Here is a 26045-nt window from a genome sequence, read left to right as displayed (position 1 = left end):
CCCTGGCCCTTTCTTGCGAGTCTCCCTCGCCCCACGGCCCTGTGCACACCGGGGCAGGAGCCCGGGGCAGGACGCAACCCCGTGGGAGGTGCTTGCAAGGCTCTGCAAGGGGTTCTCAAATGTGAGCCAGAGGCTTGCCAGTTAGCAGGGGCAGATCTGAAATCGTCCTGTGGGGGACACTTGGTGTTCGAGGCTGCCTGGTGGTGCAGGAGGGGCTGTTGGCTCCTGTGAGCCCCCCGCCAGGCCCACCTCGTTTTCTGGGGGCCCCAGACCCTGCCCAGTGAGGTCAGACTCCCAGTCAGCTTTCCTGCTGTCCCTGGGCTGCTGGGCGGCCACAGCAGCAGGACCTGTGGGACGTGACCCAGCACCTGGGCTCAAAGCTGAGAACCCCCGCGGCTGATCGGGCCCTGCCTTCCTTTAACATCCGGGGCCACCGGTAGTTAGAGACAAGGGGCTAAAGTCACTTTCTGACTTTAGTTTGCAGCGGGATTGGGCTCCCCTTCCCACCTTCTTGAGAGTTTGGTCCTTTTCCCTGGGATACTTACACCACCAGGAGCAAGGGGTAGTGGGCGGTGTCGGTGAAGGTCGCCGGCTTGAGGATCTGAACGGGCAGGTCTAGGCAGAAACAGAACACAGGGCTGCACGTTAGGGGCCAGGAAGTGTGGCCAGGAAGGGAGGGGTGGGATGGGCCCCCAGGGGCCTGGGAGACAGACAGGGCGACTCCCGCTCCCCCTGGACTTGGACAAAGCACCCAGTCAGTCTCCTTGAGGCTGAGTTTCTTCAACTGAGGGCTTCCCTGTGGCTCAGATGGTAAAAAACAAAACCAAAAAGCTGCCTGCAATACAGGAGATCTGGGTTTGATCCCTGGGTGGGGAAAGTCCCCTGGAGAAGAGAATGGCCACCCACTCCAGTCTTCTTGCCTGGAGAATCCCATGGACAGAGGAGCCTGGTGGGCTACAGTCCGTGGGGTCGCAGAGTCAGACACGACTGAGCGACCAACACTTTTCTCCACCTGAGGCTTAAAGGTAACCTTGTGCGGAGGAACGTGTGGACAGACAGGAATGCCTGCACCTCCGTGGGCTGCGCGCTTGCTAACAGCAGAGTTCCAGGCAGGGGGAGTGAGCCCCCGGAGTAGCGTGCGCTCTGTCACGAGGGACTCCTGCATCGTACAGGTAAGTGGGGAGGGACGCTGAGGAGCGGTGGGGGCGCGGGGAGGCAGACACTCAGTGGGGAGTGGGTGGTGAGGCGGGGCAGAGCCCAGAGGGAGAGGCTGGAGCTGGGGGGCCCTCACTGTTCATGGGCTGGAGCTGGGCAGGCCCGGATGCCCGGGAGCCAGCGGGAGGGAGCCGGTGTGGCCGCGGGTCCTGCGGCCAAGGCCCTCTGGACGTGGTCCCTGGCCACCAGGATGCGGTCAGGGAAGGAGAGGAGCGTGTCCCTCACCGCTGTCTCTGTCCTTTCCCCAAATGGAACTTCCTGCCTCAGTTAGAGATTGTTCCCTGACGTTAACTAGAGCCCAGATCTCAACTAAACTGGAACGGGCGCCTTCGCCCGCACACAGTCACCATACCGATAGACACACCCTAGGCCGGGGGATTGCCTCAGCAGCAGGCTCTGACCCCACTCTCATTACTGATTCCGGCTGAATGTTAATGGCTTGCAAATTAGATCGATGGCCCAGGGACCCGGGGACTCTATCACTGAAATATCCATAAAACATGGTCTGGGCTGCTTTCTGCCACTGATAAGCCCACGGGCGGGCTTTGGCCACCAGCGGTGGAATACATTCGGAGAGCAGTCCTGGAGGTGGGCGACTTCCCCGAGGACAGCCTTAGCCTCCACCAGCATTCAATGACAGACAAAATAAAAACAGGCGGGCAGGGCGACAGCGCTCGGGTTTGCTAGGACCCCCAGGGGTGATGTGTGGACGCTGGCCCGCACACGCTGTACGCCCTCTCCTCTTGTCTTCATCCCTGGACACCTGCGAGTAAAAACTTCGCCCTGGGAGAAACCTCGGGCAGCCGGTGGAAGAGGCGGGGGTCGGCTCTTTGTTTCTCAAGCCTCTTCTCTGCGTTTTTGGAGGAGGGGGTGGCAAGCACCGCTCAGGGCTCCGCGGTGTGGGGACCGTTCCTGTGGGAGCCCGTGAGCCCACATGGATGGAGGAGGAGGAGGAGGAGGGCCTGGGCTAGGAGATCGGGTTGGGGGAGGGTCTAGGCAAAGAATGAGATCTGGCCTCCAGGTAACAGACTTAGAGAAAACTGGCTGGGAGGCGGGACGGGGCAGGGCAGGAGGCTGAGGTCTGAGCGTGGAGGCTGGCCGGTTTCAGAGGGCGCGACCTGTGAAGTCCTGTGGGCCCCTGAGAGGCCCCAGCTGAACCAGAAGCTCTGCCATCATCATAAGCCTCCTGTTTTCATTCTGCTCGGTCCCTGCACATGACGGGGCCTGCCTGAGGTCTGCATGGAGAGATAGAGGCAGCGGGTGGGGCAGGCCGGTGGAGGCTGCCTGCCTGCTTGCTCATCCACCCTTCCACCCACCCTTGCCTCCAACTCTCCATCCATTCATCCCTCCATCAATCTAAAGGCATCCTGTGTGTTTGCTTTGGTTCTTCCTTACAAAAGGAAGGCAGGAAGACGAATACCCAGTTAAGGAGAGGGCTCTCGTGACCCTGGGTCTGTCCTGAGTGATAGGTGCTGCACGACAGTTTGCACCAGTCATGGACGCCCTCCCCGGGGGCAGCCTAGACTTCCCTAACCCCCTTCCTGGAGGTACGGAGGCTCCACCCTGAGCTGTCAGTCAGTTCTCTCTACACTCAGCAGGGCGGGGGAGGCAGACAGGACCTGCATACATGCTTCGGGGCAGTGGGGGCAGGTTTCAGGCCCGTCCCACGCAGGGGTGCTTGCCCCGTCCCGGTGACCCACGCACAGACCCCATGGGGGCTGCACGCCTCTTTTCTCCCCCTCCTGTTAGAGCCGGGACTCCTGGGGTCTCAGGAGCCTCGTTTGCGGCCTGGACTCCCACCCTTCCTGCCGCTTGCTTTCTGTTCTGTGGTTCCCCGCACCCTGATGACGGCATCTGTGGGCCGCCCTGCTCCTCCATCCTCTTTCTGACTGATGGCCCCTCTCCCGCTCGGGACTGGACGTGCCCCCTGGACATGCAAAGCTGCCCGCGCTTCCAGGTCTGAGCGCATCCTGCCGGGATCCATGAGTATTTCAGGGACATTGAGGGAAATCCAGACCTGGAGAGACAGTGGGGTGGCCCTGGCCCAGTGGGCAGAGATGTCCCCACCAGGCGTGACCACAGCCTCCACTCACACTCCTCCTGGGCTGGTTTCTTCTCTATCAGCCTCCGACGCACTGAGCATGCACGGGGCCAGAGCAACCAGCTGTGCCCACAGGCCCGGGGAGGGGTCACTGCTGCAGCTCAGTCTCCCCCCGCTGCACCTCTCCCCCCGTATCTCCCCCTCCCTGCACGTCACCCCACCTGCACCTCTCCCCACCCCCCGCACCTCTCCCCCCAGCGCCTCTCCCCTCCTCACCTCTCCTTCCCGCACCTCCCCCGCCTCGTATCTCCCCCTCATATCTCCCCCTGCATCTCTCCCCCTCGTATCCCCCCCTGCGCCTCCCCCCTCGTATCCCCCCCACGCCTCTCCCCCTGTATCTCCCCCCGCACCTTCCCCCTGCACCTCCCTCCCCTGCACCTCCAGCAATGATTAGGAAGCTTCCAGTACCATATGACTCTGTGCGCCCAACAACAGGACGCAGGTGAAGGAGATGGGGGGGTGAGGGCCCCCACGTGGAATCACCCGTCAGCCTCCTCACCATCAAGAATCCTCCCTGGATGGATGCCTCCTTCTTCTCTGCCCACCGAAAGAGATTCCAGGAGCCCCTTCGGAGCCCGCTCTGCTGGGAAGCTCCACGGGACCCCAGTCCCCTTTCCTGCTCTCCCTGGAGGCCCTGGGCCCTGCCTTCCTGCCCTGAAGGACTTGGCTTCATGGGATGTGCAGTCTTGGGCGGGGAGGCCATGGGGAGGGGAGCTGGATTGTGCTCTGTGGCAAAGCCTTGGATCCTGCCCTCAGGGGTTCACAGGCTGGCAGGCGGCCAGTTCCCATCTTACAGGGATGCTTAACGAGACTCTAGGGCTCACAGGCCCCAGTGACGAGCTGCTGCCCCACTGAAGGGAAAGGGCAGATGACGAGGAGCTCCCAGACGCCGTCTGGGGAGACAGACACAGGCTCTGGCCACCCTCCCTCCGTCACCCCAGGGCCTGCATTCAGGCATCACTCTTTCCCATCCATCCCTGGCGACCTTCCAAGTTAGCTCCCAAGACCTCAGAGATGATGGGCAGATGGTACCTGGATGGGTGACTCAAAAATGACTTAAAGGTTTGCGGCCTGAATGACCTGGAACCAGTCCGCACACTAAGGGTGTCATCGCCCACAGCAGGACAGCGCGGAGGGACACGGTGCTGCGGGGACTGGAGGGCGGACGCCCAGTGGGCGGTGGGGCCCTGGGCCGGGTGAGCGGGGCGCCGTGTGCAGAGGTGACGAAGCAGCTGGGACCCGCTTCCCGCCTGGAGCTCGGGTCCCATCCAGCCGGGCCCCAGGGCTCTCAGGGGAGCCTGCCACAGAAGAAGCTCACGGAAGCTCACTGAAGGGCTGAACGGACAGCTCAGAGGGAGAAGGACACAGGCCAAGGAGGGGCACTGATGGTCTCCAGCTGCGAGGACGCCCCCCCCCCCCGCCCCCCCACAGCCCGTGAGCTACATGGAGAGGCGAGATGACAAGCAATAGGGCGTCAGTGGCACAGAAAGGGAACGGCCGGGGGGAGCCCCTGCCCTGGGTGGTGTCTAGGCCTGCTACCTGCCAAGGAGAGAATTTTCATCTGGACCACGTCTAAACTGTCGGCCTCCGGGGGACAGAAGTCACCGCTCCTGTTTATTTCTGTCTGGCACAGAGCGAGTGTCTTGCCTGTGAACACAGTAGGCTTCCCCTGGCCCCCGCGCTGGGGGCCCCTGCCCCGCCCCCAGCCCCCGCCCGGAATAGCAACCGCGGCTGTTTCCCCCGAAGCACTCACTGTAGTCGCCAGTCTGGATTCTCCTGTACTCCACTGTCGGCATCTGCCGGTCGCTTACGGCTCTCTGTACATGCTGGTTGGTCTCTAGATCAAACATCTCTGAAACAGACAGAACAATGATGTGCTCAGATCCCCGCTCATGGACGCCCTGGGGTTTCACGTGCCTCCTGACTCCTGGGTTGGAAGACAGGATCACACATCCATGGTAGGAGCCAAGAGCCGCAGACGTTAGATTCCAAGCCCGGGTCAGGACAGGGGCGAGTTCAGGTCAGCCCGGGTGCTCCGGGCGGGCGGTGGGTTCCTCCACGGTGCCACACTCCGGGCATTCCTCACACACGGGAATCATTCTGGGGGTGTGACTGGTCTCAGGACTGCTGTTTTTCTGGGGAACTGACATCATGTCTGTCAAGGCAAATGGTTTCCAAACGGAGTGGCCACAATAACACACTGAAGAGAGGACAGGAGCTGGGTGTCCTTTGCCACTTTGTCCAGGAAAGTGGACTTGGCTTTCTTGCCTTAGCCATAGGTGGCCTGGCCCTGGAGACCTTCATTTGAGGTGGCTGCACGGCCGTGTGAGTCCGGGTGCAGGGGGACTGGCCTGTCTCCCTCCAGGACAGAGAGGTGGCTGCACCCTTCCCTGCACCTCAGGGGCTGCTCTGAGACCTTTACGTTGCACCAGCTCATGAAGGCCTTGGCAGGGACCCTGTCCCTGCAAAAGCCCCCTTCTTCCATCCCCTGCAGAATTGGCCCTTCCCCCGACTGCTCCATCTGACACATGACTTCTTTTCTCCTCTCTCCCCACAACCCTACCTGGGGACAACTCGTGGTTACATCGAAAGGAAGTTTTATCTCCAAGAAGCTTGACCTTTGGGTAGACAAGTCACTTGGAAATGGGTGTGAACCTTTTAGAAGAAGAACCTAGTCTCACAAGCATGCTGATAACTGCTTTTAAGAACAGGCCAGGCAGGTGAGCCAGCACTCAGGACCCCCAGCACTGAGTGTCCTTTCTGTGGGGCCATGGGGACCACCCTGAGCAGGACCCTCACACTTCCTCAGGGGCAGAGGCGACCAAAAGTTCCCAAGGCTGGTGACAAGCCAAGAAACAAGACAGAAGGCACTCCATGAGTTAGCCGAGCACGTATTTGGATATTTAGCTTTGGTGACATGGTGAGAGGAGAAATGGTGAAACTACCTCTCAAATACATGGAGCTTTAAAAATGGTGAGGTTGGACCCCACCACCCGGCAGGCAAGAAGTCCAGTCCTTTGTGGAAAGTGAGAAAGGAAAGGTGTATCCACAAGGGCTGTGTTGACACACGGAGGTCCAAACAGCGCGTGAGTGAATGCTTAGTCCCTCAGTCGTGTCTGACTATTGCAACTCCATGGGCTGGATAGCCCGCCAGGCTCCTCTGTCCATGGGATTCTCCAGGCAAGAATACTGGAGAGGGTTGCTATTTCCTCTTCCAGAGGATCTTCCCGACCCAGGTATCAAACCCACACCTCTAATGTCTCCTGCACTGGCAGGGGGGTTCTTTACCACTAGCAGTGCCTGTGAAGCCCGGAGGTCCTGGCAGACCTGACCTCAGCTCGGGGACCTGAAGACCCAGCCCGGAGGTGGCACCCTCTCAATCTTGCAGTCTTACAGACACGTGAGGGAGGGGACCGCCAATCTCAGTGTGTCGAGAGCACCCCACGGTCCTAACAGAGCAGAGAGCAGCCGTTTTCCCTGAGTCCGAACAGCCCTCTAACACAGCGTCCCAGGCACACAGAGGAGCCGGTTTACCAGGTGTCAAGTATTCCCTCCCCACGCTCTATCCACACTCTCAGGGCCGGACGACGGAAGTAACGGCATTTCCCACGCTCTCTGCTGCCTCCGCGCCTTCGCACTTGCTGTTCTGTGTTCCCGGCTCCTCCCCTCCATCGGGTCAAAGGTCACCTACTCCGAGAGAAGCCCCCACCATCTATCTCGGGTCCCCCTCCAGGTCCACGCTACACCAGCTCTCAGAGACTCGGTCACCGGCCTGGCTGCCCCCTCCCACGCCGGGCATCGGGCTCAGTCCCATCCCAGGGACCAAACATACCAGTTTCCAGCAGCAGGAGTCGACCTGTCTGTGGAAATCTGACTCACGCCCGGGACACGATGCATCTGCACAGCAGCCGAGCCTGGGTTTTGGCCCGAGGCTTTCTTTCTTTTCCCACATGGGAAGGACTGAATGGTCCCTCTGGGGGTTTCCGAAACCCCATGGGGCTCTGAGAGTCCTGGTGGTCAGACCTCTTGGTGGTAGGAGCCAAAGCAACCGAGGCCTATTAACCCCTGCTTCCCACACCAAGCAAAACACAACAAAAGCACATTTCAATCCAACTGATTTGAAAGTTGACAGTGTTTGAACACCCAGGTCACTATTTAATTTTGGGAACTGAGGAAATTCACTGTTGCTGTTCGGTCGCACGGTTGTGTCTCACTCTTTGCAACCCCGTGGATTACAGTACGTCAGGCTTCTCTATCCTTCACTATTTCCCAGAGTTGCTCAAACTCAGGTCCATTGAGTCGGTGATGCCATCCAACCATCTCATCCTCTGTCGTCCCCTTCTCCTCCTGCCTCCAACCTTTCCCAGCGTCACGGTCTTTTCCAATGGGTCAGCTCTTCACATCAGGTGGTCAAAGTATTGGCGCTTCAGCATCAGTCCTTCCAGTGAATATTCAGGGTTGATTTCCTTTAAAATTGACTGGTTTGATCTCCTTGCTGTCCAAGGAGCTCCAAGAGTCTTCTCCAGCACCACAGTTTGAAAGCATCAGTTCTTTGGCACTCAGCCTTCTTTGTGTTCCCACTCTCCCATCCATACGTGACTAGTGGGAAAACCATAGTTTTGACTATACGGACCTTTGTGGGCAAAGTGATGTCTCTGCTCTTTAATACGCTGTCTAGGTTTGTTACAGCTCTTCTTCCAAGGAACAAGCATCTTCTAATTTCACTGATGCTACCCAAACCCAAGCTTATGGTAGGAGCCGGAGCACGGACCTCACAGGGTCTTCTAGAAGCCTCAGCCCTCCAGCCCGTGATCTGGACCTCTGTGTCTGCTTAAGAGAAGCCCGGGGGTAGGGAGCTAAGGGGCTCAGGGGCACGGGTGGGGCTGTGGGTCAGACCAGAGGGATGGAGACGCACGAAGACAGGGGATCAGCGGGAACACAGAAGGAGCGTCCTTGGGGACAAGAGCAGGGCCCGGTCCTTTGCTGTCAGAGAAGCAGCTCCAAGCTCCCACTTCTTGGGGCTGGACAGAGCTCCGAGAGAGTGGGGGTAGGGCGACCTGGATGGGCAGACATCACCAGGCAAGAGGCCTGGAGCAGCCACTCAAGGCTGGTTGTCACCTCTCTCCACACATCTGCATGGGGATTTGACACGGCTGACGCCAGCTAAGCTTGAAGGAGCTTTGTGCTCAGGCTGATGCGCAGCCTATGAGCGAGGCTCGCGTGGAGCTAAGGAGAACACAGACTTGCCACCGGAACGTGGAGCTTCTGGTTGACTCCTGGGCATGGGAGCCGTGGCTTCGCCAGGGAGCCCCGGGTGTTCTAACTGTACACGGCGTTCTGACGGCACACGGCCTTGGCAGACAGCGTGTGAATAGCTAGTCCCTCTGTATTAAAACCCCACCCTTCACAGAAAGGCACCACGGCAGCAGACTATTAAATTTAGTTAAATATTAGATTTCTCATTTAATGATTGCCCACACAACCGGTTTTATCAGCAGAGAGCTGGCTGTCCCACTGGGGAGTAGAGTTAAGCCATTTTATTTGTTCCCATAATTGCATTCAAAGAGGGCAGGGGCCCAGCAGAGGAAATAAGAAAAGATGGGCTTGTTCCCCGAGGAGTCTCTTTCGACGTGGGGGCCGTGGGGACCTGCCGTCAGGAGCAGACAAATGGCCGCTCCTTAATTAAATGTGAGCCCCTCTAATATTTGACGGAATTAGCTATTATCAGATCTGGACACGGTGAGCCTGCAGGAAGCTGGGTGGCTCACGAGGGCTGCCTTCCAGCTGGGCCCCCGTGTGCAGGCGCTGTGTGGCCGTGGCTGTTCGGGACCCAGTTGGCTCAGGTCTTTGGTGGAATAGCCACTTGGCTGCATTTGGGGGCCTGAGTGACCAGCGTTGAATGGGAGCCGGCGAGCCACTGGGCTGGAGGAGAGAAGAACTGCCCTCCCTGTCTCGGGTTGCTGCCGGCAGCAGAAGGGCAGGGCCGGCACGGAGGGCGCTCGGTCTGGGCAGCGCTGCCCCATTGCCGGGGTCTGGCCACCCGCCTGGATTTCCAGGCCTCCTGTAGTCCGGGCCTTTCCTGGCGTGTTTCAGGCAGCTGTCTCCGTAGCGTCAGTGACCGCGGCATCCCAGAGGCGGCCCGCCCGCCCGGGGCTGCGCAGCTCAAGCCCAGTGTGGCTCGGATGCAGTTCTAAAGGCGGCCACACGGTCTGGGGGCCATTGTCCTGTTTGCCGTGCCTGTTTCTCTCCAGGAGGATTATAAGCAACTTGGAGGCAGAGTGATGGAGTGTGGTTATAGTGCCGGCACCGAGGAGGGGCCACGCGTGGCCCCCACCCAGTCAGCTCCACTCTCACTCAGGAAGCAGTAGCGGTGGGCATGGCGCCTCCAACCCACCGCCCTCCAGAGTCCTGGCGACAGCTCTGGGCTTGCTGGGGCCAGGCGCACTCGTGCTGACCCCGCCTGACATCTCCCCATCGGCTGTCCCAGCTCTTGACGGGCCTGATGGTACAGCTGAGGTCCCCGTGTGGTCACCTGGAAGAAGATGGGGAGGGCAAGGTGGCCACCAGGCAGAGGACCGAGAGAGCAGGTGGACTGGACCAGACAGCCGCCGGCGGGACGGCCTCAAACAAGAGCTGCACGCAAGGTGGTTTTGCTTCTTTGTAAAAAGCCGACTGAGGGAGCAGGAGGGAGAGACGCTGGCCAGGAGTTCTGGGGGAGGAGCCGCGCCGGGAAGCCCAGGAACTTGGGTCCGGGGGCAGTGGTCACGACGCTGTGGGCGCTGTCGGGGGCAGACCACACTGTACCCGCCTGCAGGCGCTCTGGACCCGGGCTGGGCTGTGTTGGGGAGACAGGGGAGCTGACAGTCCTCTGCACCTGGATCACACCCTCTCCCCGAGCTCACGCCCCTCACGCTCACCTCAAAGCATCTATTTACACGGCTGTCGGCTCTGCCACCCCAGGGCCCGAGCAGCCTGAACACCCAGCACCTAATGCGTGCGCTCCGGCCCTGACCACAGTTATGCTCTTCAGGAAACAGCTTCTAAATAATTCAGAGTCACATCTGTGACACCGCAGGCTCTGTTTGTAAAGAAGATTTTCTAAAGGGAAAGAAATCGGATAGTCCCAGGGTGGCTCTGGGGTCAAGGGGCAGAGGAGGGGAAGGCAAAGAATTCTGAAACAGTAATGTCAAGCTCCAGAGTGGGGCAGGAAGCCGGGCAACGGCTGCTGCCTTCAGAGGCGGACGGGGCCTTCTGGGGCCCTGCCTGCCACGGCCTGTCTGCCTGGGGCTGTCGCACAACGCAGGCCACAGGCTGGTTGTCCAGGCTCCCCAAGCGTCTCTAAAGGCCATCCCCCAGGGCCCGCTCGCCCTCGGGCTGCTGGGCTGTGGGCGCGTGGCCCCTACACCCGTCTCCCCACCTGCACACCGGTCGGAACCGCCTTCCAGACGAGTCGGGTGGCCCTGGGCTCTGCTTGGGGCTCAAAGACCAGCAGGGACTCAGTGCTGCGTCAGGTTAGCCGGGGCGGCTTTTGGAGGGACCGTCGGGGAGGCTGTGGCTGTAAGCAGGTCACTCAGGTGGCAGCAGAATAAAGGCCTCCGCCCCGGTGACCGGAGCGGGCCCCGAGGTCACGACCTCCTGCTTGGGCTCGCGTGAATAAGGTCTGGCCCGGCCTGGCCGTGTGAGCTCGGGTGAGCTGCTGCAAGATGGGAGCCCAGGAGGGTCCAGGAAGCCGCAGGAGGCCAGCCCTTGATATTAGGTGGTCACTCGATCATGTAAAAAGTAGTGAGCGTGGTCCCAATGGGGATTAAGCGTTCAGGGTGCAGTTTAAGGGTTCAGTCCTGCTGACTGCAGAGCCCTCCCCCAGAATCTGCCCCCTGCCCATAGCTCTCCCCGCCCCGCCAACTGCACACCGAGGCTGAGCGGGGTTCACTGCAGGGCAAGGGTCTCTGGAGCAGGAGAGGATGAGGCTGTGGTCGCCCAGCCGGCTAGGAGGCAGGGGTGTGCGGCGGGAGTGGGGGGCGGCCTGCCCGCCCTGGCCTGTCTCGGGGCGGATGCAGGACAGAGCCGCTGGGCCTGAGCAGCCCCCCGGCCACACTGGCCGCAAGGCTGCTGGTCAGTGCTGTGCTCTGAGGTGGGGGTGGGCTGAGTCCCCGCTGCCGGCTCGAGGCGGGACCAGCACTCTCCGGCTGGGCGCATGCCAGGTGTGCCCCTCGGCCTCAGGTCTCCTGATCAGTTCTGGGGTGATGGGAGCGCCTGCCCCCCCAGGTGGCGGGGGGAGAAGACGGGTTAGAACACGCAGAGAATCTGCAGCAGCGGCTCCGGCTCGTGGCCGGCTCTGTGACGCCGGCCCAGGTCACTGTCCATCACCTCAACTCCTAAGGTCTCCAGGCCCCAGACCTGCCCTGGTCTGGAAGATGGTCATGGTGCAGCCTTGGCGGGGCAGGCATATTGTGTGGACTCCGGCAGAGGCGCCAGAAGGCTTTGATGGGCCTCCCAAGCACCTCCTCTGCATCTCGGGCAGGGAGAGGCTCGGGAACCAGGGCATCAGCTCCACTCCCGCCTGGGGGCAGCACGCCCAGTTCAGCAGACAGACCCAAACCCGGGGGCACTGAGTTCTGTGCTGACGCAGTGAGGGACAAGACGGGACGGGAGGCTCCGGAGCTGACCTCAGACCAGTCAGGAGTTAGTTCAGTTCAATTCAGATGCTCAGTCATGTCTGACTGTTTGTGACCCCATGGACTGCAGCATGCCAGGCCTCCCTGTCCATCACCAACTCCCGGAGTTCATTCAAACTCATGTCCCTCGAGTGGGTGATGCCATCCAGCCATCTCATCCTCTGTCGTCCCCTTCTCCTCCTGCCCTCAATCCCTCCCAGCATCAGGGTCTTTTCAAATGAGTCAGGAGTTAAACACCCAGGAAAGCCCCCCTGCAGACTCCCCATCGCAGCGCCTGGAGGCTGAACTCCACGCTGCGGCTCTGATGCACCATTGGGAACTGCAACCTCCGGGTCTTATCTTCCAGGCGGCACCCTCAGGTATTCCTGTGGTGTCAGCGTCTGGCGCGGAGCACACTAATGAATATATATAAGGAATGGACTCTGTATCCATTCACTCTCACATCCATTTTCTGGCTCTTTTTTCCTTTGCATTTAAATGATTTAATTATTTACTTTTGATTTCAATGTTATTGATCTTTAATTTTGGATTTCTGTCTAAATGTGCTGCTGGCCACCTCCTTTTCGAAACTTTCCCCCTAAGCAACTCTCCCTGGTGCCTGAAACCCTGCCATCGAGACAGCAGCAGTCCCTTGCCGGGAGAATTAAAGGAACTGTGTGAGTTGGGGCTGTATGAGGGGGGTTGCTGAGCAGGGTCCTGCCAGGGCTGGCGCAACGGGGGTGCTGGTGCCCAGGAAGGGGGGCAGGTCGGGGGGAATGGAGGCTCAGACTCCTGGGGGATTAGGGCAGAGGAGGGCCGAGGCAGGGAGCGACCAAGGCCGAGGGCTCCTGACTTTCGAGCTCTCCCGCCGGTCAGCCTGCTCCCACGGTTTCCACCTTTTTGTGTGAACACACATGTGCGCAGCTTGTCACCCCAGGTGTGTGGGTCCTTGAGAGTCTCTGGGAAGCTCCACCGCTGCAGCGGCCTAGGGGTGAAGCCCCTGTGCCAGGCAGATGCCCCCAGACCACAGAGGCAGATGGGCTGGAGGCGTCCACGGAGGCTCAGCCCGCGGTGGGGGGCTCCCAGAGCCGGGAGGGTGCGGCAGGCCCGGCTGAAGAGCCCAGCACTGGCTGTGCACGTCTGTGCGGCTCAGGTTCTGCCTCGGGCGGGGCTCTGCCTAGGGGGTCGCAGACAAGGCCGGCTCACCCCAGGCGGCCTCTGGGCCTCGGCACCTGCGGCCTGTGCGCCCTCACTGGCTGGGAGATCTTCACGTCCATCACACCTAAGAGTACTGGAGACGCAGGTTCATCTGGAGCTGCTAGGACACAACCATCGTGGCCTCCAGACAGAAACCGCGCCTGGATCATCTCTTAAAGTCTTTCCGCTTCCCTCCCCACATCGCAGGGAGATTTAAGACAAGACCAAGGGGCACTTACTTTTCTTATCCGTCGTGTTGTGCACGGTCACCATGGGGACCCCAGGACCTGCAGAGGGTAGAGAGACGAGGGGGCCATGAGTTTCACAGAGAACGAAAGAGAAACGAGCCTCGGTCGCCACGTGCTCCGTGGCCCCACGGAGGGCTGGAACCTTGGACGGCAGAGGCCAGGTCCCTGGGGGTTAAGGGCACGTCCTCCTAAGTTTGCGTCTGTGTCAGTTACAAGGAACCCAAGTAGAAGCGCACGATTTTAAAGGGTTGTGATGGCAGAAAACATCAATGCCCTTACACCTTCCCTGTGACCCTCCAGGCAGTCCTTCAGGGTTTTCACTGAGTTCTGGTCAGTCTACGGCCTCTGTCCTGAGTCACCCTTCGAGGCCGCCTTGCTGGCTCCTCCCGGGGGAAGCCCTCCCCTCCTGTCTCCCGGAATGCCTGGTTAACACTTCTAGGGTAACATGATCACTGTGCAAGTGTTCAGCCGTTTCCCTGCTCCCTGATGCAGCTTTCAGCTCTTAGGCTGTCCCGAAGCTGCAGGCCTGGAGTGAGAAGGGGGCCTGGCCAGCTGTGGGTTGAGTCTGTAGGCCAACTTTGTTACCCTTTTTAGCAAAAGGAGAGTCCCGCAAGAGAAAAGGGCTCCCAGACTCACTTTTCAGATATTCTGAAGGCATACTGAGAGGCAGGCGTGGATTTTCCAGCCCCATCTCTGCGCCTTCTCTGCACTGCTGTTCCACCTGGCAGTGTGGTGGGGGGCCTTCCCGCGGGACGTGAAGGACGCCAGGCTTGTCCCCACCCTGCCCCAGCCTATGTCCTCTCTGCCTGAAGTCTCTGCTCCCAGACACGGGCTTTGTCTTCACTGAGTCTCTGCCCACACACCTCCTCCACGCCCCCAACTCCCGACGCAGGAGAAGCTCCCACCCCCTCTGCCCAGCCCCTTCCCCCTCTTCTTTACAGAGTGCTGCCTCTTGCCATGACATCGGACCCCAGAGTATGGATTTTCAGCATATGTGTTCACTGTTCACTTCAACTGCACCAGAACAGAAGCCCTAGAATTTATATGAACAAATTCTGAACCTTGGTCTTATTTATTGCCTGTATCTAGAGTGGTATTTGGAACACAGTTGGGGCTTGATCACATATCTGTGGACTGAGCACTGAGTGAAGGACCCCAGACCACAGAGGAAGGAGCTGGGGAAGCTGCCCCTTGACCCTGGTGGTCTGGGGAGATGGCAGGGAGAGAGGGAGCGAAGGCGGGTGGGCGGCAGTGGGCAGAGGGGGATGGATGTGTCCTGGGGGCTGGCGGGCGGGGGGGGGGGGCGCTGCTGTTCCTCTGCCTCAGGCAGGAGACTCGGGGGTGCTCTGAGCTCATGGGGTGGCTGCATCTAAGCTGGGGGTTCAGACTATTTGGGCAGCTTCCCCAGGATCACCATCAGAACCCCCTGCCCACTTCCAAGGGGCCCAGTGACAAGGGGCTGAGATGAGAGCAGGGGGTCTGTGTGGGTCCCACCACTGCAAAGCTCAGAGCCCCAGCCATGCTCAAAGGCTGCAGAGTGGAATTCTAGTCCAGGGCCCAGAGAGGATGTGGCACAGAAGCTGTGGGGTCCGAGGTGCCGTGAGAGGCATGAGGGGCTGGTCCAGCCGGGGGGGGGCACCCCCAGACCAGCAGGGCTGAGAGACAGCAGCCACGGCAGCCATGGACTGCCTGTCCCCTCCCCGGGACTGGGCCCAGACACAAAGCCCAGGAGGTCTGGGGCTTCGTCTGGCCCACCTGGTGCCCCTCCTCCATTTCCCCATAGGGAAGCCTGCCCAGATCAAATGCAGGTTATCCAGTTATATTTGAATTCCAGATAAACAATACGTATTTTCAGTATAAATATGTCCCAGGCGGTACTGGGATTTACAACTAAAAATTCATTTGTTGTTTACCTGAAATCAAGTGGTACCGGGTGTCCTGCCTTTTTATTTGTGGAACCAGGCGCCTTTGACCTGGGGTGGGGAGGGAGCAGCAGGGTTGGGAGACTCTGTGCATTTAGCCTAAAGGGACGACTGAAGGGGGTTAAGCGCCGGCAGGCGGTGGGTTTCAATTATTGGGTCAAAAGAAGTTTTCGGGCTGGAAGATCTGTTTCCCCATGGGGCGTGTGTGTGGGAGAACAGAGCAGGTACTGAGAGACAGCCTGCGTGTCCTTCCTCCGCACATTTCGGGGAGGGTACGTTTGCAAACAGAGCACATCCTCCATTCTTATTAATAATGTAAACAGTGATTATTTATTTAGTGCCTACTATGTCAAAGGCACTCTGCTAGGTGTTTATATGAATAATTCCTAGTCCTCCTAGCGGCTCTACAAAGCAGGCGCTTCCAACCGTATTTTGCAGATGAGAAAACACAGGCTTTGAGAGCTTTAAGTCTTCTGTCCCAGCAGTGCAGCAGGGAAGTTGCTGAGCCTGGATGGGGCCCTTCTTATTTTCAAATGCATGAGCTCGATACGTGTGTGTATGCTAAGTTCCCTCAGGCGTGTCCGACTCTTTGTGACTCCAGGGACTGCAGCCTGCCAGGCTCCTCTGTCCATGGGATTCTCCAGGCAAGAATCCTGCAGTGGGTTGCCATGCGCTCCTCCAGGGAATCTTCCCAACCCAGGGATGGAACCCGGGTCTCTTATGTCTCCTGCGCTGGTTTCTTTACCACTGAGCCCCCTGGGAAGCCCAGTAAACTTGGTACATGTTTCTAAAAAAATTCAAACACCACAGAAAGGGATAAAGTGACAGGTAAAGGTCCTTCTCACCCCACTTCCAGAAGTAACCTAAATGATTCTAATATGTCCTAAAGTGTTTCCTGCATGTTGGGCTTCCCTAGTGGCTCAGCTGGTGGAGAATCCGCCTGCAATGCAGGAGACCTGGGTTTGATCCCTGGGTTGGGAAGATCCCCAGAGAAGGGAATGGCCACCCACTCTAGTATTCGCTGCGTGTAGGTGGTCAAATTTGCAAATAATCAATTACTTCAAACATTTAAAAAAACCCTTTCATGTAAATATGCAGCTTTATCGAAACTTTAAGTTATAGCACATTGCCTCACTTTTTAAAGATAAAACTTAACACACAGATTTGAGGTCACCTGTGTCTCCTAATCTCAGTCTGCTCCCTTCCCAGAGGTCGACTTATCTTGGAGTTAGTATTTATCATTTCCATTTGTATTTAAAAGACTAGTAAAGTAATGGTCAATATTCTCCAAGCCAGGCTTCAGCAATACATGAACCGTGAACTTCCTGATGTTCAAGCTGGTTTTAGAAAAGGCAGAGGAACCAGAGATCAAATTGCCAACATCTGCTGGATCATGGAAAAAGCAACAGAATTCCAGAAAAACATCTAATTCTGCTTTATTGACTATGCCAAAGCCTCTGACTGTGTGGATCACAATAAACTGTGGAAAATTCTGAGAGAGATGGGAATACCAGACCACCTGACCTGCCTCTTGAGAAATCTGTATGCAGGTCAGGAAGCAACAGTTAGAACTGGACGTGGAACAACAGACTGGTTCCAAATAGGAAAGGGAGTACGTCAAGGCTGTATATTGTCACCCTGCTTATTTAATTTCTATGCAGAGTACATCATGAGAAATGCTGGGCTGGAAGAAGCACAAGCTGGAATCAAGATTGCTGGGAGAAATATCAATAACCTCAGATATGCAGATGACACCACCCTTGTGGCAGAAAGTGAAGAGGAACTAAAAAGCCTCTTGATGAAAGTCAAAGTGGAGAGTGAAAAAGCTGGCTTAAAGCTCAACATTCAGAAAACGAAGATCATGGCATCTGGTCCCATCACCTCATGGCAAATAGATGGGGAAACAGTGGAAACAGTGTCAGACTTTATTTTGAGGGGCTCCAAAATCACTGTTGATAGTGACTGCAGTCATGAAATTAAAAGATGCTTACTCCTTGGAAGGAAAGTTATGACCAACCTAGATAGCATATTCTGGAGAAGGCAATGGTACCCCACTCCAGCACTCTTGCCTGGAAAATGCCATGGACGGAGGAGCCTGGAAGGCTGCAGTCCAAGCAATCGCTGAGGGTCGGGCACGACTGAGTGACTTCACTTTCGCTTTTCACTTTCCTGCATTGGAGAAGGAAATAGCAACCCACTCCAGTGTTCTTGCCTGGAGAATCCCAGGGACGGGAAAGCCTGGTGGGCTGCCGTCTATCGGGTCGCACAGAGTCGGACACGACTGAAGTGACTTAGCAGCAGCAGCAGATAGCATATTCAAAAGCAGAGACATTACTTTGCCAACAAAGGTCGGTCTAGTCAAGGCTATGGTTTTTCCAGTGGTCATGTATGGATATGAGAATTGGACTGTTAAGAAAGCTGAGTGCCGAAGAATTGATGCTTTTGAACTGTGGTGTTGGAGAAGACTCTTGAGAGTCCCATGGACTGCAAGGAGATCCAGCCAGTCCATTGTAAAGGAGATCAGTCCTGGGTGTTCTTTGGAAGGACTGATGCTAAAGCTGAAACTCCAAGACTTTGGCCACCTCATGCGAAGAGTTGACTCATTGGAAAAGGCTCTGATGCTGGGAGGGATTGGGGGCAGGAGGAGAAGGGGATGACAGAGGATGAGATGGCTGGATGGCATCACCGACTCTATGGCGGTGAGTTTGAGTGAACTCCGGGAGATGGTGATGGACAGGGAGGCCTGGCGTGCTGCAATTCGTGGGGTCACAAAGAGTTGGACATGACTGAGGGCTTGAACTGAACAGAACTGATTGTTACGTGATAGGTGGTAACCAGACAATATCATGTGGCAAAAATGCGTTTTTCCACTAGTCATGTACGGATGTGAGAGCTGGACCATAAGGAAAGCTGAGCACCGAAGAACTGATGCTTTTGAACTGCGGTGTTGGAGAAGACTCTTGAGAGTCAATTGGACTGCAGGGAGATCAAGCCAGTCCATCCTAAAGAAAATCACTCCTGAATACTCATTGGAGGGACTGATGCTCAAGCTGAAGCTCCAATACTTTGGCCACAAGATGTGAAAAACTGACTCACTGAAAAAGACCCTGATGCTGGGAAAGATTGAAGGTGGGAGGAGAAAGGGATGGCAGAGGATGACATGGTTGGATGGCATCACGGACTCGACGGACATGAGTTTGAGTAGGCTCTGGGAGTTGGTGATGGACAGGGAGGCCTGCTGTGCTGCAGTCCATGGGGTCATAAAGAGTCAGACACGACTGAGCGACTGAACAACAACAAAAATGTGTTATTAATAATACATACGCCACATACGGAATAACACAGCACACCTCAGTGGTTTGAACTGCCTTGATATCTAGTCTGACAACAGCAGGACGACGAGGCCAAACGCCCAGCAGGTGAGTGGGCATAGCCACCTGGGGGGAAGACTCAGCCACAGCTGTGAAACCTGACGATCCCTGACCCACGACCAGAGGGTTCCACCACCGGGCCTCGTCTCAGAGCGGGCCCTGTGCACAGACACACGGAGGCATGGAGACGGCTCTTCATCGCCACTGCAGCTGAGCAAGAGCTGCCCGGCTAGCCGTGGGCAGGGGAGGGACCCCATGAACGCAGTCTGTCCACCGAGGGGAAGACCGCAGAGTGCAGGAGATGAGTAGGGGACACCTGTGCACACGGGCACATGTGGGAAATGCTTCCCATACATACGATCGAGCTACAGTCAGAGAGCACATTCCTAAGTGCAACAAAGCTAGCCAAGGTACCTGACACAGTGGGGCTACATAACACCATGCTGTAGTAGGTTTATAATTCTTTTCACACAAATAATACATTAAAAACACACAAAAATAAACAAAGTATGTTTAACCTCACAGGACAGCACCTGGAAAAGCACAGTGGCCCAGCACAACAGCTGGCATGCAGGGGCTGGCATCCGTGAACAGGCGAGAATGACTGGAGGAGGGAGGGGCGGCGGGAGTGGGGGGAGCCAAAGGATGGTCAGCGATGGGAGGTGGAGGGCGAGCTGCGGGCCACCCACGCCTGACGCTGACGGGACGCACGTGTGCCTCTTTGAAAACCTGCAACTTGCAAGTTGCTATGTAGGGGACTTACTGTACCATGTTGCATGGAAACATCGGGCTGCAGAATGCTAGAGGCCGCAACACCACGATGGTGGGCGTGGCGTCCACAAGTGGCGCCTTCATTCCAAACAGACGCACGGTGCTCTGCTCTGTGGACACGTCACGCGTCTCTGGTCCACCCCCTGCTCGTGGGTGTTCACACTGTGTCCTTCGGGTTTGTTGTGGTTGTGGTTGTTGCTAAGAACGCTGTCACAGAAATCCTCTAACACGTGTCTTCACACACAGGTAAGACTGTGCTGGTTAAGCTCACTAATGGCATTGCAATTGCTGTGTTAAAAAGGCCGTACAGTCAGTTTTCACTAAATAGGCTCGTGGTTTCAAATACAAAACCCTCAAATCTCGGTGCTTTAATACAACAGGAGTTCAACCCTTGTGGCTGTTATACCCAGGGGAACTGGTCAGCTGCAGCCGTGCTGGTCCTTCTCCGGGGTCCAGGTTGAGAGGGCAGCCTTCATCTGGAAGCTATGCACCCACGGCCGCAGGAAACCAGAGGGAGCTGCAGAAAATGCCTGGGGCCGTAGTTCACGCGCACTCCGGTGCCCTCAATGGTGGAGCTGGAAAACCTCTCCAGAGGAGGGGCCGTGAACCACGTGTGACGGGAGGGTGGTCTGGTAACAGCAGAGCACATGGTCTCATCAGCCTACGGCTAACAGTGGATGGAGGTCTATGCTATAACTTAAAAGAGGTGTGTGTGGGGGTTTTGTTTGCTTTTTTCTTTTGATTGCCTTTACCATCCTTACAGGCACGTGTTTATCTTGGTGTTGCTCTGGTCTGCCTTTTCCAAATCTTGAGTGGGTTGACGCTGGGCAATTGCCTGTGCAATTCACGTGTGATGTGTGTGGACTGCAAACCGCCTGTCTCATCTGTGGTCCCTTCAGTCACGTTGCTGCTTGCGATCATTATTTAGTAATTAGTTCTATCCTATACGAATATTCTCAGCAGCCTTATTTGTTACAGATGGACACTCTAAGCAACACAGACATCTACCAGCAAGGGGAAGGGAACTGCTGCGCTGCTGCGGCGTCACAGAGCAGTAACACACAGAGGCAGGCAGAGGAGCTGCTCTTCACCGAGCGGCTGCAGACCCTCCCCCTGCGCCCGTCCTGGCGTGTGCCTCACAAGGTGCCCTCGGCCCCAGCAGCGGCAACTGTCACCACGAAAGCCACTCTCAAAAGACATAACTGCTCCTTCCAAGTTCCCACTACTCCTCAGACACACACACACACAGACTCACACACACACACACACGCGAATCTTCAGGCTGGGGATCTGAGTCATCCCAGCACCTGTTCTGAATCTGGGGGTCAATGTCCTGAACAAAACGTTTGCTCAGTGGATTAGCAGCTCGTGTAGGACGGCTTCCTAAGTGTATACTTGGCCGTCATGTATCAAGGCAGCAAGTGTAGACTCAGCTAAAGAAGGGCCCCCTAAGACCACACTCTGGGTCCTGTGCTTCATTCAGGTCGTGGTTTCCTTGCTGATACTCAGCAACCCCGCCACCCCCAACCCTTTTCTCAAAGCAGCGAGGGCAGCTATCTTTACTTACAGGATGTGAATTGTATTCTCTTGTTTTCTGAGAGCCTCATCACAACCAAGTCATCTTTCCAGTTATTTTAATATAGAATATTTTTTTTAGAATGGGCTTCCCAGGTAGCGAAGTAGTAAAGAACCTGCCTGCCAACGCAGGAGATGCAAGAGACCCGGGTTTGATCCCTGGATTGGAAGAGCCACTGGGGTAGGAAATGGCAACCCACTCCAGTATCCCTGCCTGGAGAATCCCACGGATAGGGGAGCCTGCTACAGCCCGTGGCATCACAGAGTTGGGCAAGACCAAGCACACACGTCGGGTCACATTCTTTAGAACAGCTGAACAGAAACAATACAAGTAAAAACTACATCTAAAGTGAAAGTCGCTCAGCCACATCCAACTCTTTCTGACCCCATGGACTATAAAATCCATGGAAATCTCCAGGCCAGAATACTGGAGTGGGTAGCCTTTCACTTCTCCAGGGCATCTTCCCAACACAGGGATTGAACCAAGGTCTTCTGCATTGTAGGTGGACACTGAAGTTAAAAAGCGGCCTGTATGTATAATTTAAACGTATTAATTATAACCTAATCCTATCCAACTACTCACACCTCCTCTGTGAGGCCCCACCCCCAGGTCCATGGGCGTTGTGGTCGAGGCGCTGGGTCCTCCTCTCAAGCCATCACGCACACTCCTCTGGACCAGGTAGCCTCAACCCACGGCTCTGTGTGAATTTTAAGATCACCCATCATTTTGAGATTTCATTTTCAGCTCCTGAAAATGTGGCAGGTAATTTAGGAAAATACCTAACTCAAACTCACAAGAAACGGGGGAAAAGCAGGAGATTCCCAATTCGGAGTAAGATATTTGGGCTTTGTGATCCTTTGACCAGACCTGGGTTAGTGTTGCTGAGGATTTCTGTAAGAGGAGAAGCAACATGCTAAACACAGGAGGCCCACACACATGACCCCGGGGAGCGTGCAATGCTTAAAGGGAAGCCTGCTATGCTCATTTTAAACAATTAAGGACACCTTTACTGAACAGCCTTCGGAGGGGCTTCACCACTGAAGTTTAAGTTGGCTTTCCTTACTTTTCTTCCTCTTCCAAATGATCTCACTTGCCTCCAGCCAACAGCCACCTGACCAAATGCGCTGTTTTGAACAGCAGCAGCTTTAACTGCTGCCTGCAGTCCTGCCCTTCCGCCTGTCCCTGCACAGACTACTGTGGCCCCAATCTCTCTAGACAGTCAGAGTCCGACAGCTCTGTTTACCTGCTGTCCTTCCAACAGCTCCTGTTTGCAGTTTCGTCTTACTTTGCATGTGATTCAACCCGACAAACATATATGGAGACTCCACCATGTTCAGGGAGCAGGGCCAGGTCCCGGGGGGAGAGGCAGAAGAAGACAGAGGACTCGCCACCAGGGAGCGCAGAGGCCAGCAGAGGAAGACAGCCAGGCACAGAAACAGTCCCCGGAAGAAGGTGCGCCGTTCCCAGGTCCGCACACGGACCCAGGAGTCAGGACGTGGTCCCCAGTTCCGTCTGGGTCAGCTCGGCCACCAGCTACTTGTGGTTCCAGCCAAGAGGTGTTTCTCACCTGGGTCCCAGCTGTGGAATACAGGGTGGCTAAGGTCTATTCTTAATAAGAGGAACAGCAAAAATGATGACACTACCACTCTGGGTGCCCGTCAGGTGCAGGGCTGGGTGGTGCCTCACCGCACTGGCTCCAGGAGGCCGAGGCAGCCTGGCTGCACAGGCGTTAAGATGCTGTGATGGACTGCAGCTTCCCTATAACATGCAAACGCGGACCCTGGGGAGGGGAGACGCTCCACACCTGTGCCCAGAAAGAGGCGATGCTCTCAGCCTGACGCGGAAGGCGGGGAGGGGCAGGAAGGGGACGATGGAGAAGCAGGACCACCTGTCTGCTCCCTCTTAGCATCCCTTCCCTGTCATGCCCTTTCGGCTCATCCTAGGACATACGACATGTTCCACTGTAAATGCCTCTGTCAATCAGGTCATTCATGAAACACTCGATTCTCCACGTGTTCACCTATGGACACACTCATGCACACACGCCTAGACTCATGTGAGCAGCCACCTGTGAACACACATGTGCAGTCACAAAAATATCTATTAATACTAGGAGTCTCCTTGCCCCTTCCGGAGATTTCTTGCGTCCTTGGTAGGTTAAGTGTGTCTCAGCGGCTGTCCCTTTGCTCAAACTGAAATTGCGCAAAGACAGTTCTGTTTGCTCAGCCTTTGCTTACAAAGACACGATTGCCATAAAAACAACATTTGGTCTTTTAAAAACTCCGGGTAGTGACAGAGACTATTTTGGCTCAAGTTAAAAAAAAAAAAATCTGAGTTCCAAGTTTATATTGTTTCCAAGCAGGAAAATATCCACACTGAAGCAAGCAAATTCAGAACCAACCCATAAGGTAGTTCTGGTCAATAAAGATCCCGCTGCCAGATGGGGAGAAATTCAAATTATAAATGGAAAACCTTTGAAGTGCGTCATAGACTTGCATACAGAAGGTACTTATTTCTTTCTGTCTCTGGTCTCCAGTCCCGTTCATTTCAGAACGTGAGTTTATACCTGCTCGACTGGATGGAGGGACGCGACAGTGGCAGACGAGAATAAAGTGATGAAAAATGGCACGGACCGGAGGGGAAAAAGCCATCAGACTAAAACGGAACCGTAGAGACAGTGCCTGTCCTCACTGCTCTCGTCTGGGTCCTCAGAGGAATGTGCGTGACGGACAATTCCCGCCAGAAGCTACACTCGTGGTGCGTGAGCAACAGAGACCCAGGCAGTCTGGCGGTCACGGCCCGAATCTCTCTTGAGCACGGATGAATGGTTCAAAGGCCAGCGGCCAGCTGGGTGAGCGCAGGAAGGCTCCAGCCAGCGCAGAAGACGGGCACGGCCCTGCTGGGCGCAGCATCCGGATCTCTTTACCCGCTGGTCCGTGAATTATGTATGCTTCATGCACAGGGTTCACATGCTGAGATGATATTATCAGACTAATAAGGAGGGGGCTAGCCAAGCCTCCCAGAACTACCGCAGAGAATGAAAACGTTTGTTCCCAAAGATGTGACTTCCTCGTCAACACTGCAGATGGATACTGTTGTGTTTGACTTTGAAGCCTTGTCATAGCTGACATCGAGCGTGGGATCTGGGGGTTCCCCTGCCATGCCTCACAGCACTGAGTCCTGCTTCAGTCCAGGTTCATGGGGCCACCTGAAAGTGACCATACGTCCCATGTGGCAGGGGAAGGAGCATCGCTCAGAGGGCTTCACGGGGATCGGGGGTGGCTTCACCTGCTCACAAACATGGTGAAAAGTGTCACATTAACCTTTCACAGTCACATGTGACCTCCTGCTCGAGAAATTACGTGTCACATGTCAGGAACATCACAGGCAAAGTAAGAGAAACCACCTCAGTAATGAAATGGCCTCTGTACGCTCTCCAAAGTCAGCTAGCATCTTCGGGAAATCAATCCACAGAAGTGTTAGGTTTGAGGAACTATCTGCCTTTTGTTGTTATTCAGTTGCTCAGTCATGTCCAACTCTTTGCAACCCCATGGACTGCAGCACTCCAGGCTTCCCTGTACTTCACCGTCTTCTGGAGTTTGCGCAAACTCATTCATGTCCATTGAGTTGGTGATGCCATCCAACCATCTCATCCTCTGCCGACCCTTTCTCCTCTCACCTTCGATCTTTCCCAGCATCAGGGTCTTTTCAAATGAGTCAGCTCTCCACATCAAGTGGCCAAAGTACTGGAGTTTCAGCTTCAGCATCAGGCCTTCCAATGAACTCTCAGGACTGATTTCCTTTAGGATGGACTGGTTGGATCTCCTTGATGTTCAAGGGACTCTCAAGAGTCTTCTCCAAGACCACAGTTCAAAAGCATCAATTCTTCAGTGCTCAGCCTTCTTTAAAGTCCAACTCTCACATCCATACGTGACCACTGGCAAAACCTACCTCTGACTATATCTACCTTAGTAGGCAAAGTAATGCCTCTGCTTTTTATATGCTCTCTAGGTTTGCCATACCTTTTCTTCCAAGGAGTAAGCATTTTTAAATTTCATGGCCATAGTCAGCATCTGCAATGATTTTGGAGCCTAAGAAAATAAAATCTTTCCCTGTTTCCATTGTTTCCCTATTTGTTTGCCATGAAGACATGGGACTGATGCCATGACCTTAGTTTTTTGAATGTTGAGCTTTAAGCCAACTTTCTCACTCTCCTCTTTCATCAAGAGGCTCTCTAGTTCCTCTTTGCTTTTTGCCGTAAGGGTGGTGTCATCTGCATATCTGAGGTTATTGATATTTCTCCTGGCAATCCTGATTCCAGCTTGTGCTTCATCCAGCCCAGCATTTCACATGATGTACCCTGCATAAAAGTTAAATAGGCAGGGTGACATTATACAGCCTTGATGTACTCCTTTCCCAATTTGGAACCAGTCTGTTGTTCCAGGTCCAGTTCTAATTGTTGCTTCCTGACCTGCATACAGATTTCTCAGGAGGCAGGTAAGGCGGTCTGGTATTCTCATCTCTTTAAGAATTTCCCAGTTTGTTGTGATCCACACAGTCAAAGGCTTTCTTTTAGTCAATGAAACAGAAGTAGATGTTTTTCTGGAAATTTCTTGCTTCTTCTATGAAAAATTTTCTGACAGATGTTGGCAATTTGATCTCTGGTTCCTCTGCCTTTTCCAAATCCAGCTTGAACATGTGAAAGTTCTTGGTTCCTGTACTGTTGAAGACTGTCTTGGAGAATTTTGAGCACGACCTTGCTAGCATGTGAAATGAGTATAATCGTGCAGTAGCTTGAACATTCTTTGGCATTGCATTGGCATTGGAATGAAAACCAATCTTTTCCAGTCCTTTGGCCACTGCTGAGTTTTCCAAATTTGCTGTCATACTGAATATAGCATTTTAACAGAATCATCTTTTAGGATTTGAAACAGCTCAACTGAAATTCCATCACCTCCACTAGCTTTGTTTGTCGTGATGTTTCCTAAGA

The 26045-nt window shown here is 55.5% G+C and overlaps 1 protein-coding gene across 2 annotated transcripts in view; it reads right to left on the bottom strand.

Annotated features, from left to right (window-relative positions):
* The window catches only part of DPP6 (dipeptidyl peptidase like 6), an 814558-nt gene that overhangs the window by 19021 nt on the left and 769492 nt on the right, over positions 1 to 26045 (bottom strand). For both annotated transcript variants that reach the window (XM_069587190.1, XM_069587191.1), the window contains exons 17-19: positions 13407 to 13454; positions 5070 to 5168; positions 546 to 615 (exon numbers count right to left, since the gene is read on the bottom strand). In XM_069587190.1, the coding sequence (XP_069443291.1) occupies positions 546 to 615; positions 5070 to 5168; positions 13407 to 13454 (217 nt within the window). The remainder of the gene's footprint in view (positions 1 to 545; positions 616 to 5069; positions 5169 to 13406; positions 13455 to 26045) is intronic.

Source organism: Ovis canadensis, chromosome 4, assembly GCF_042477335.2.
Source record: "Ovis canadensis isolate MfBH-ARS-UI-01 breed Bighorn chromosome 4, ARS-UI_OviCan_v2, whole genome shotgun sequence".
Taxonomy (NCBI): Eukaryota; Metazoa; Chordata; class Mammalia; order Artiodactyla; family Bovidae; genus Ovis; species Ovis canadensis.
This window is presented reverse-complemented; position numbering and strand designations above follow the sequence as displayed.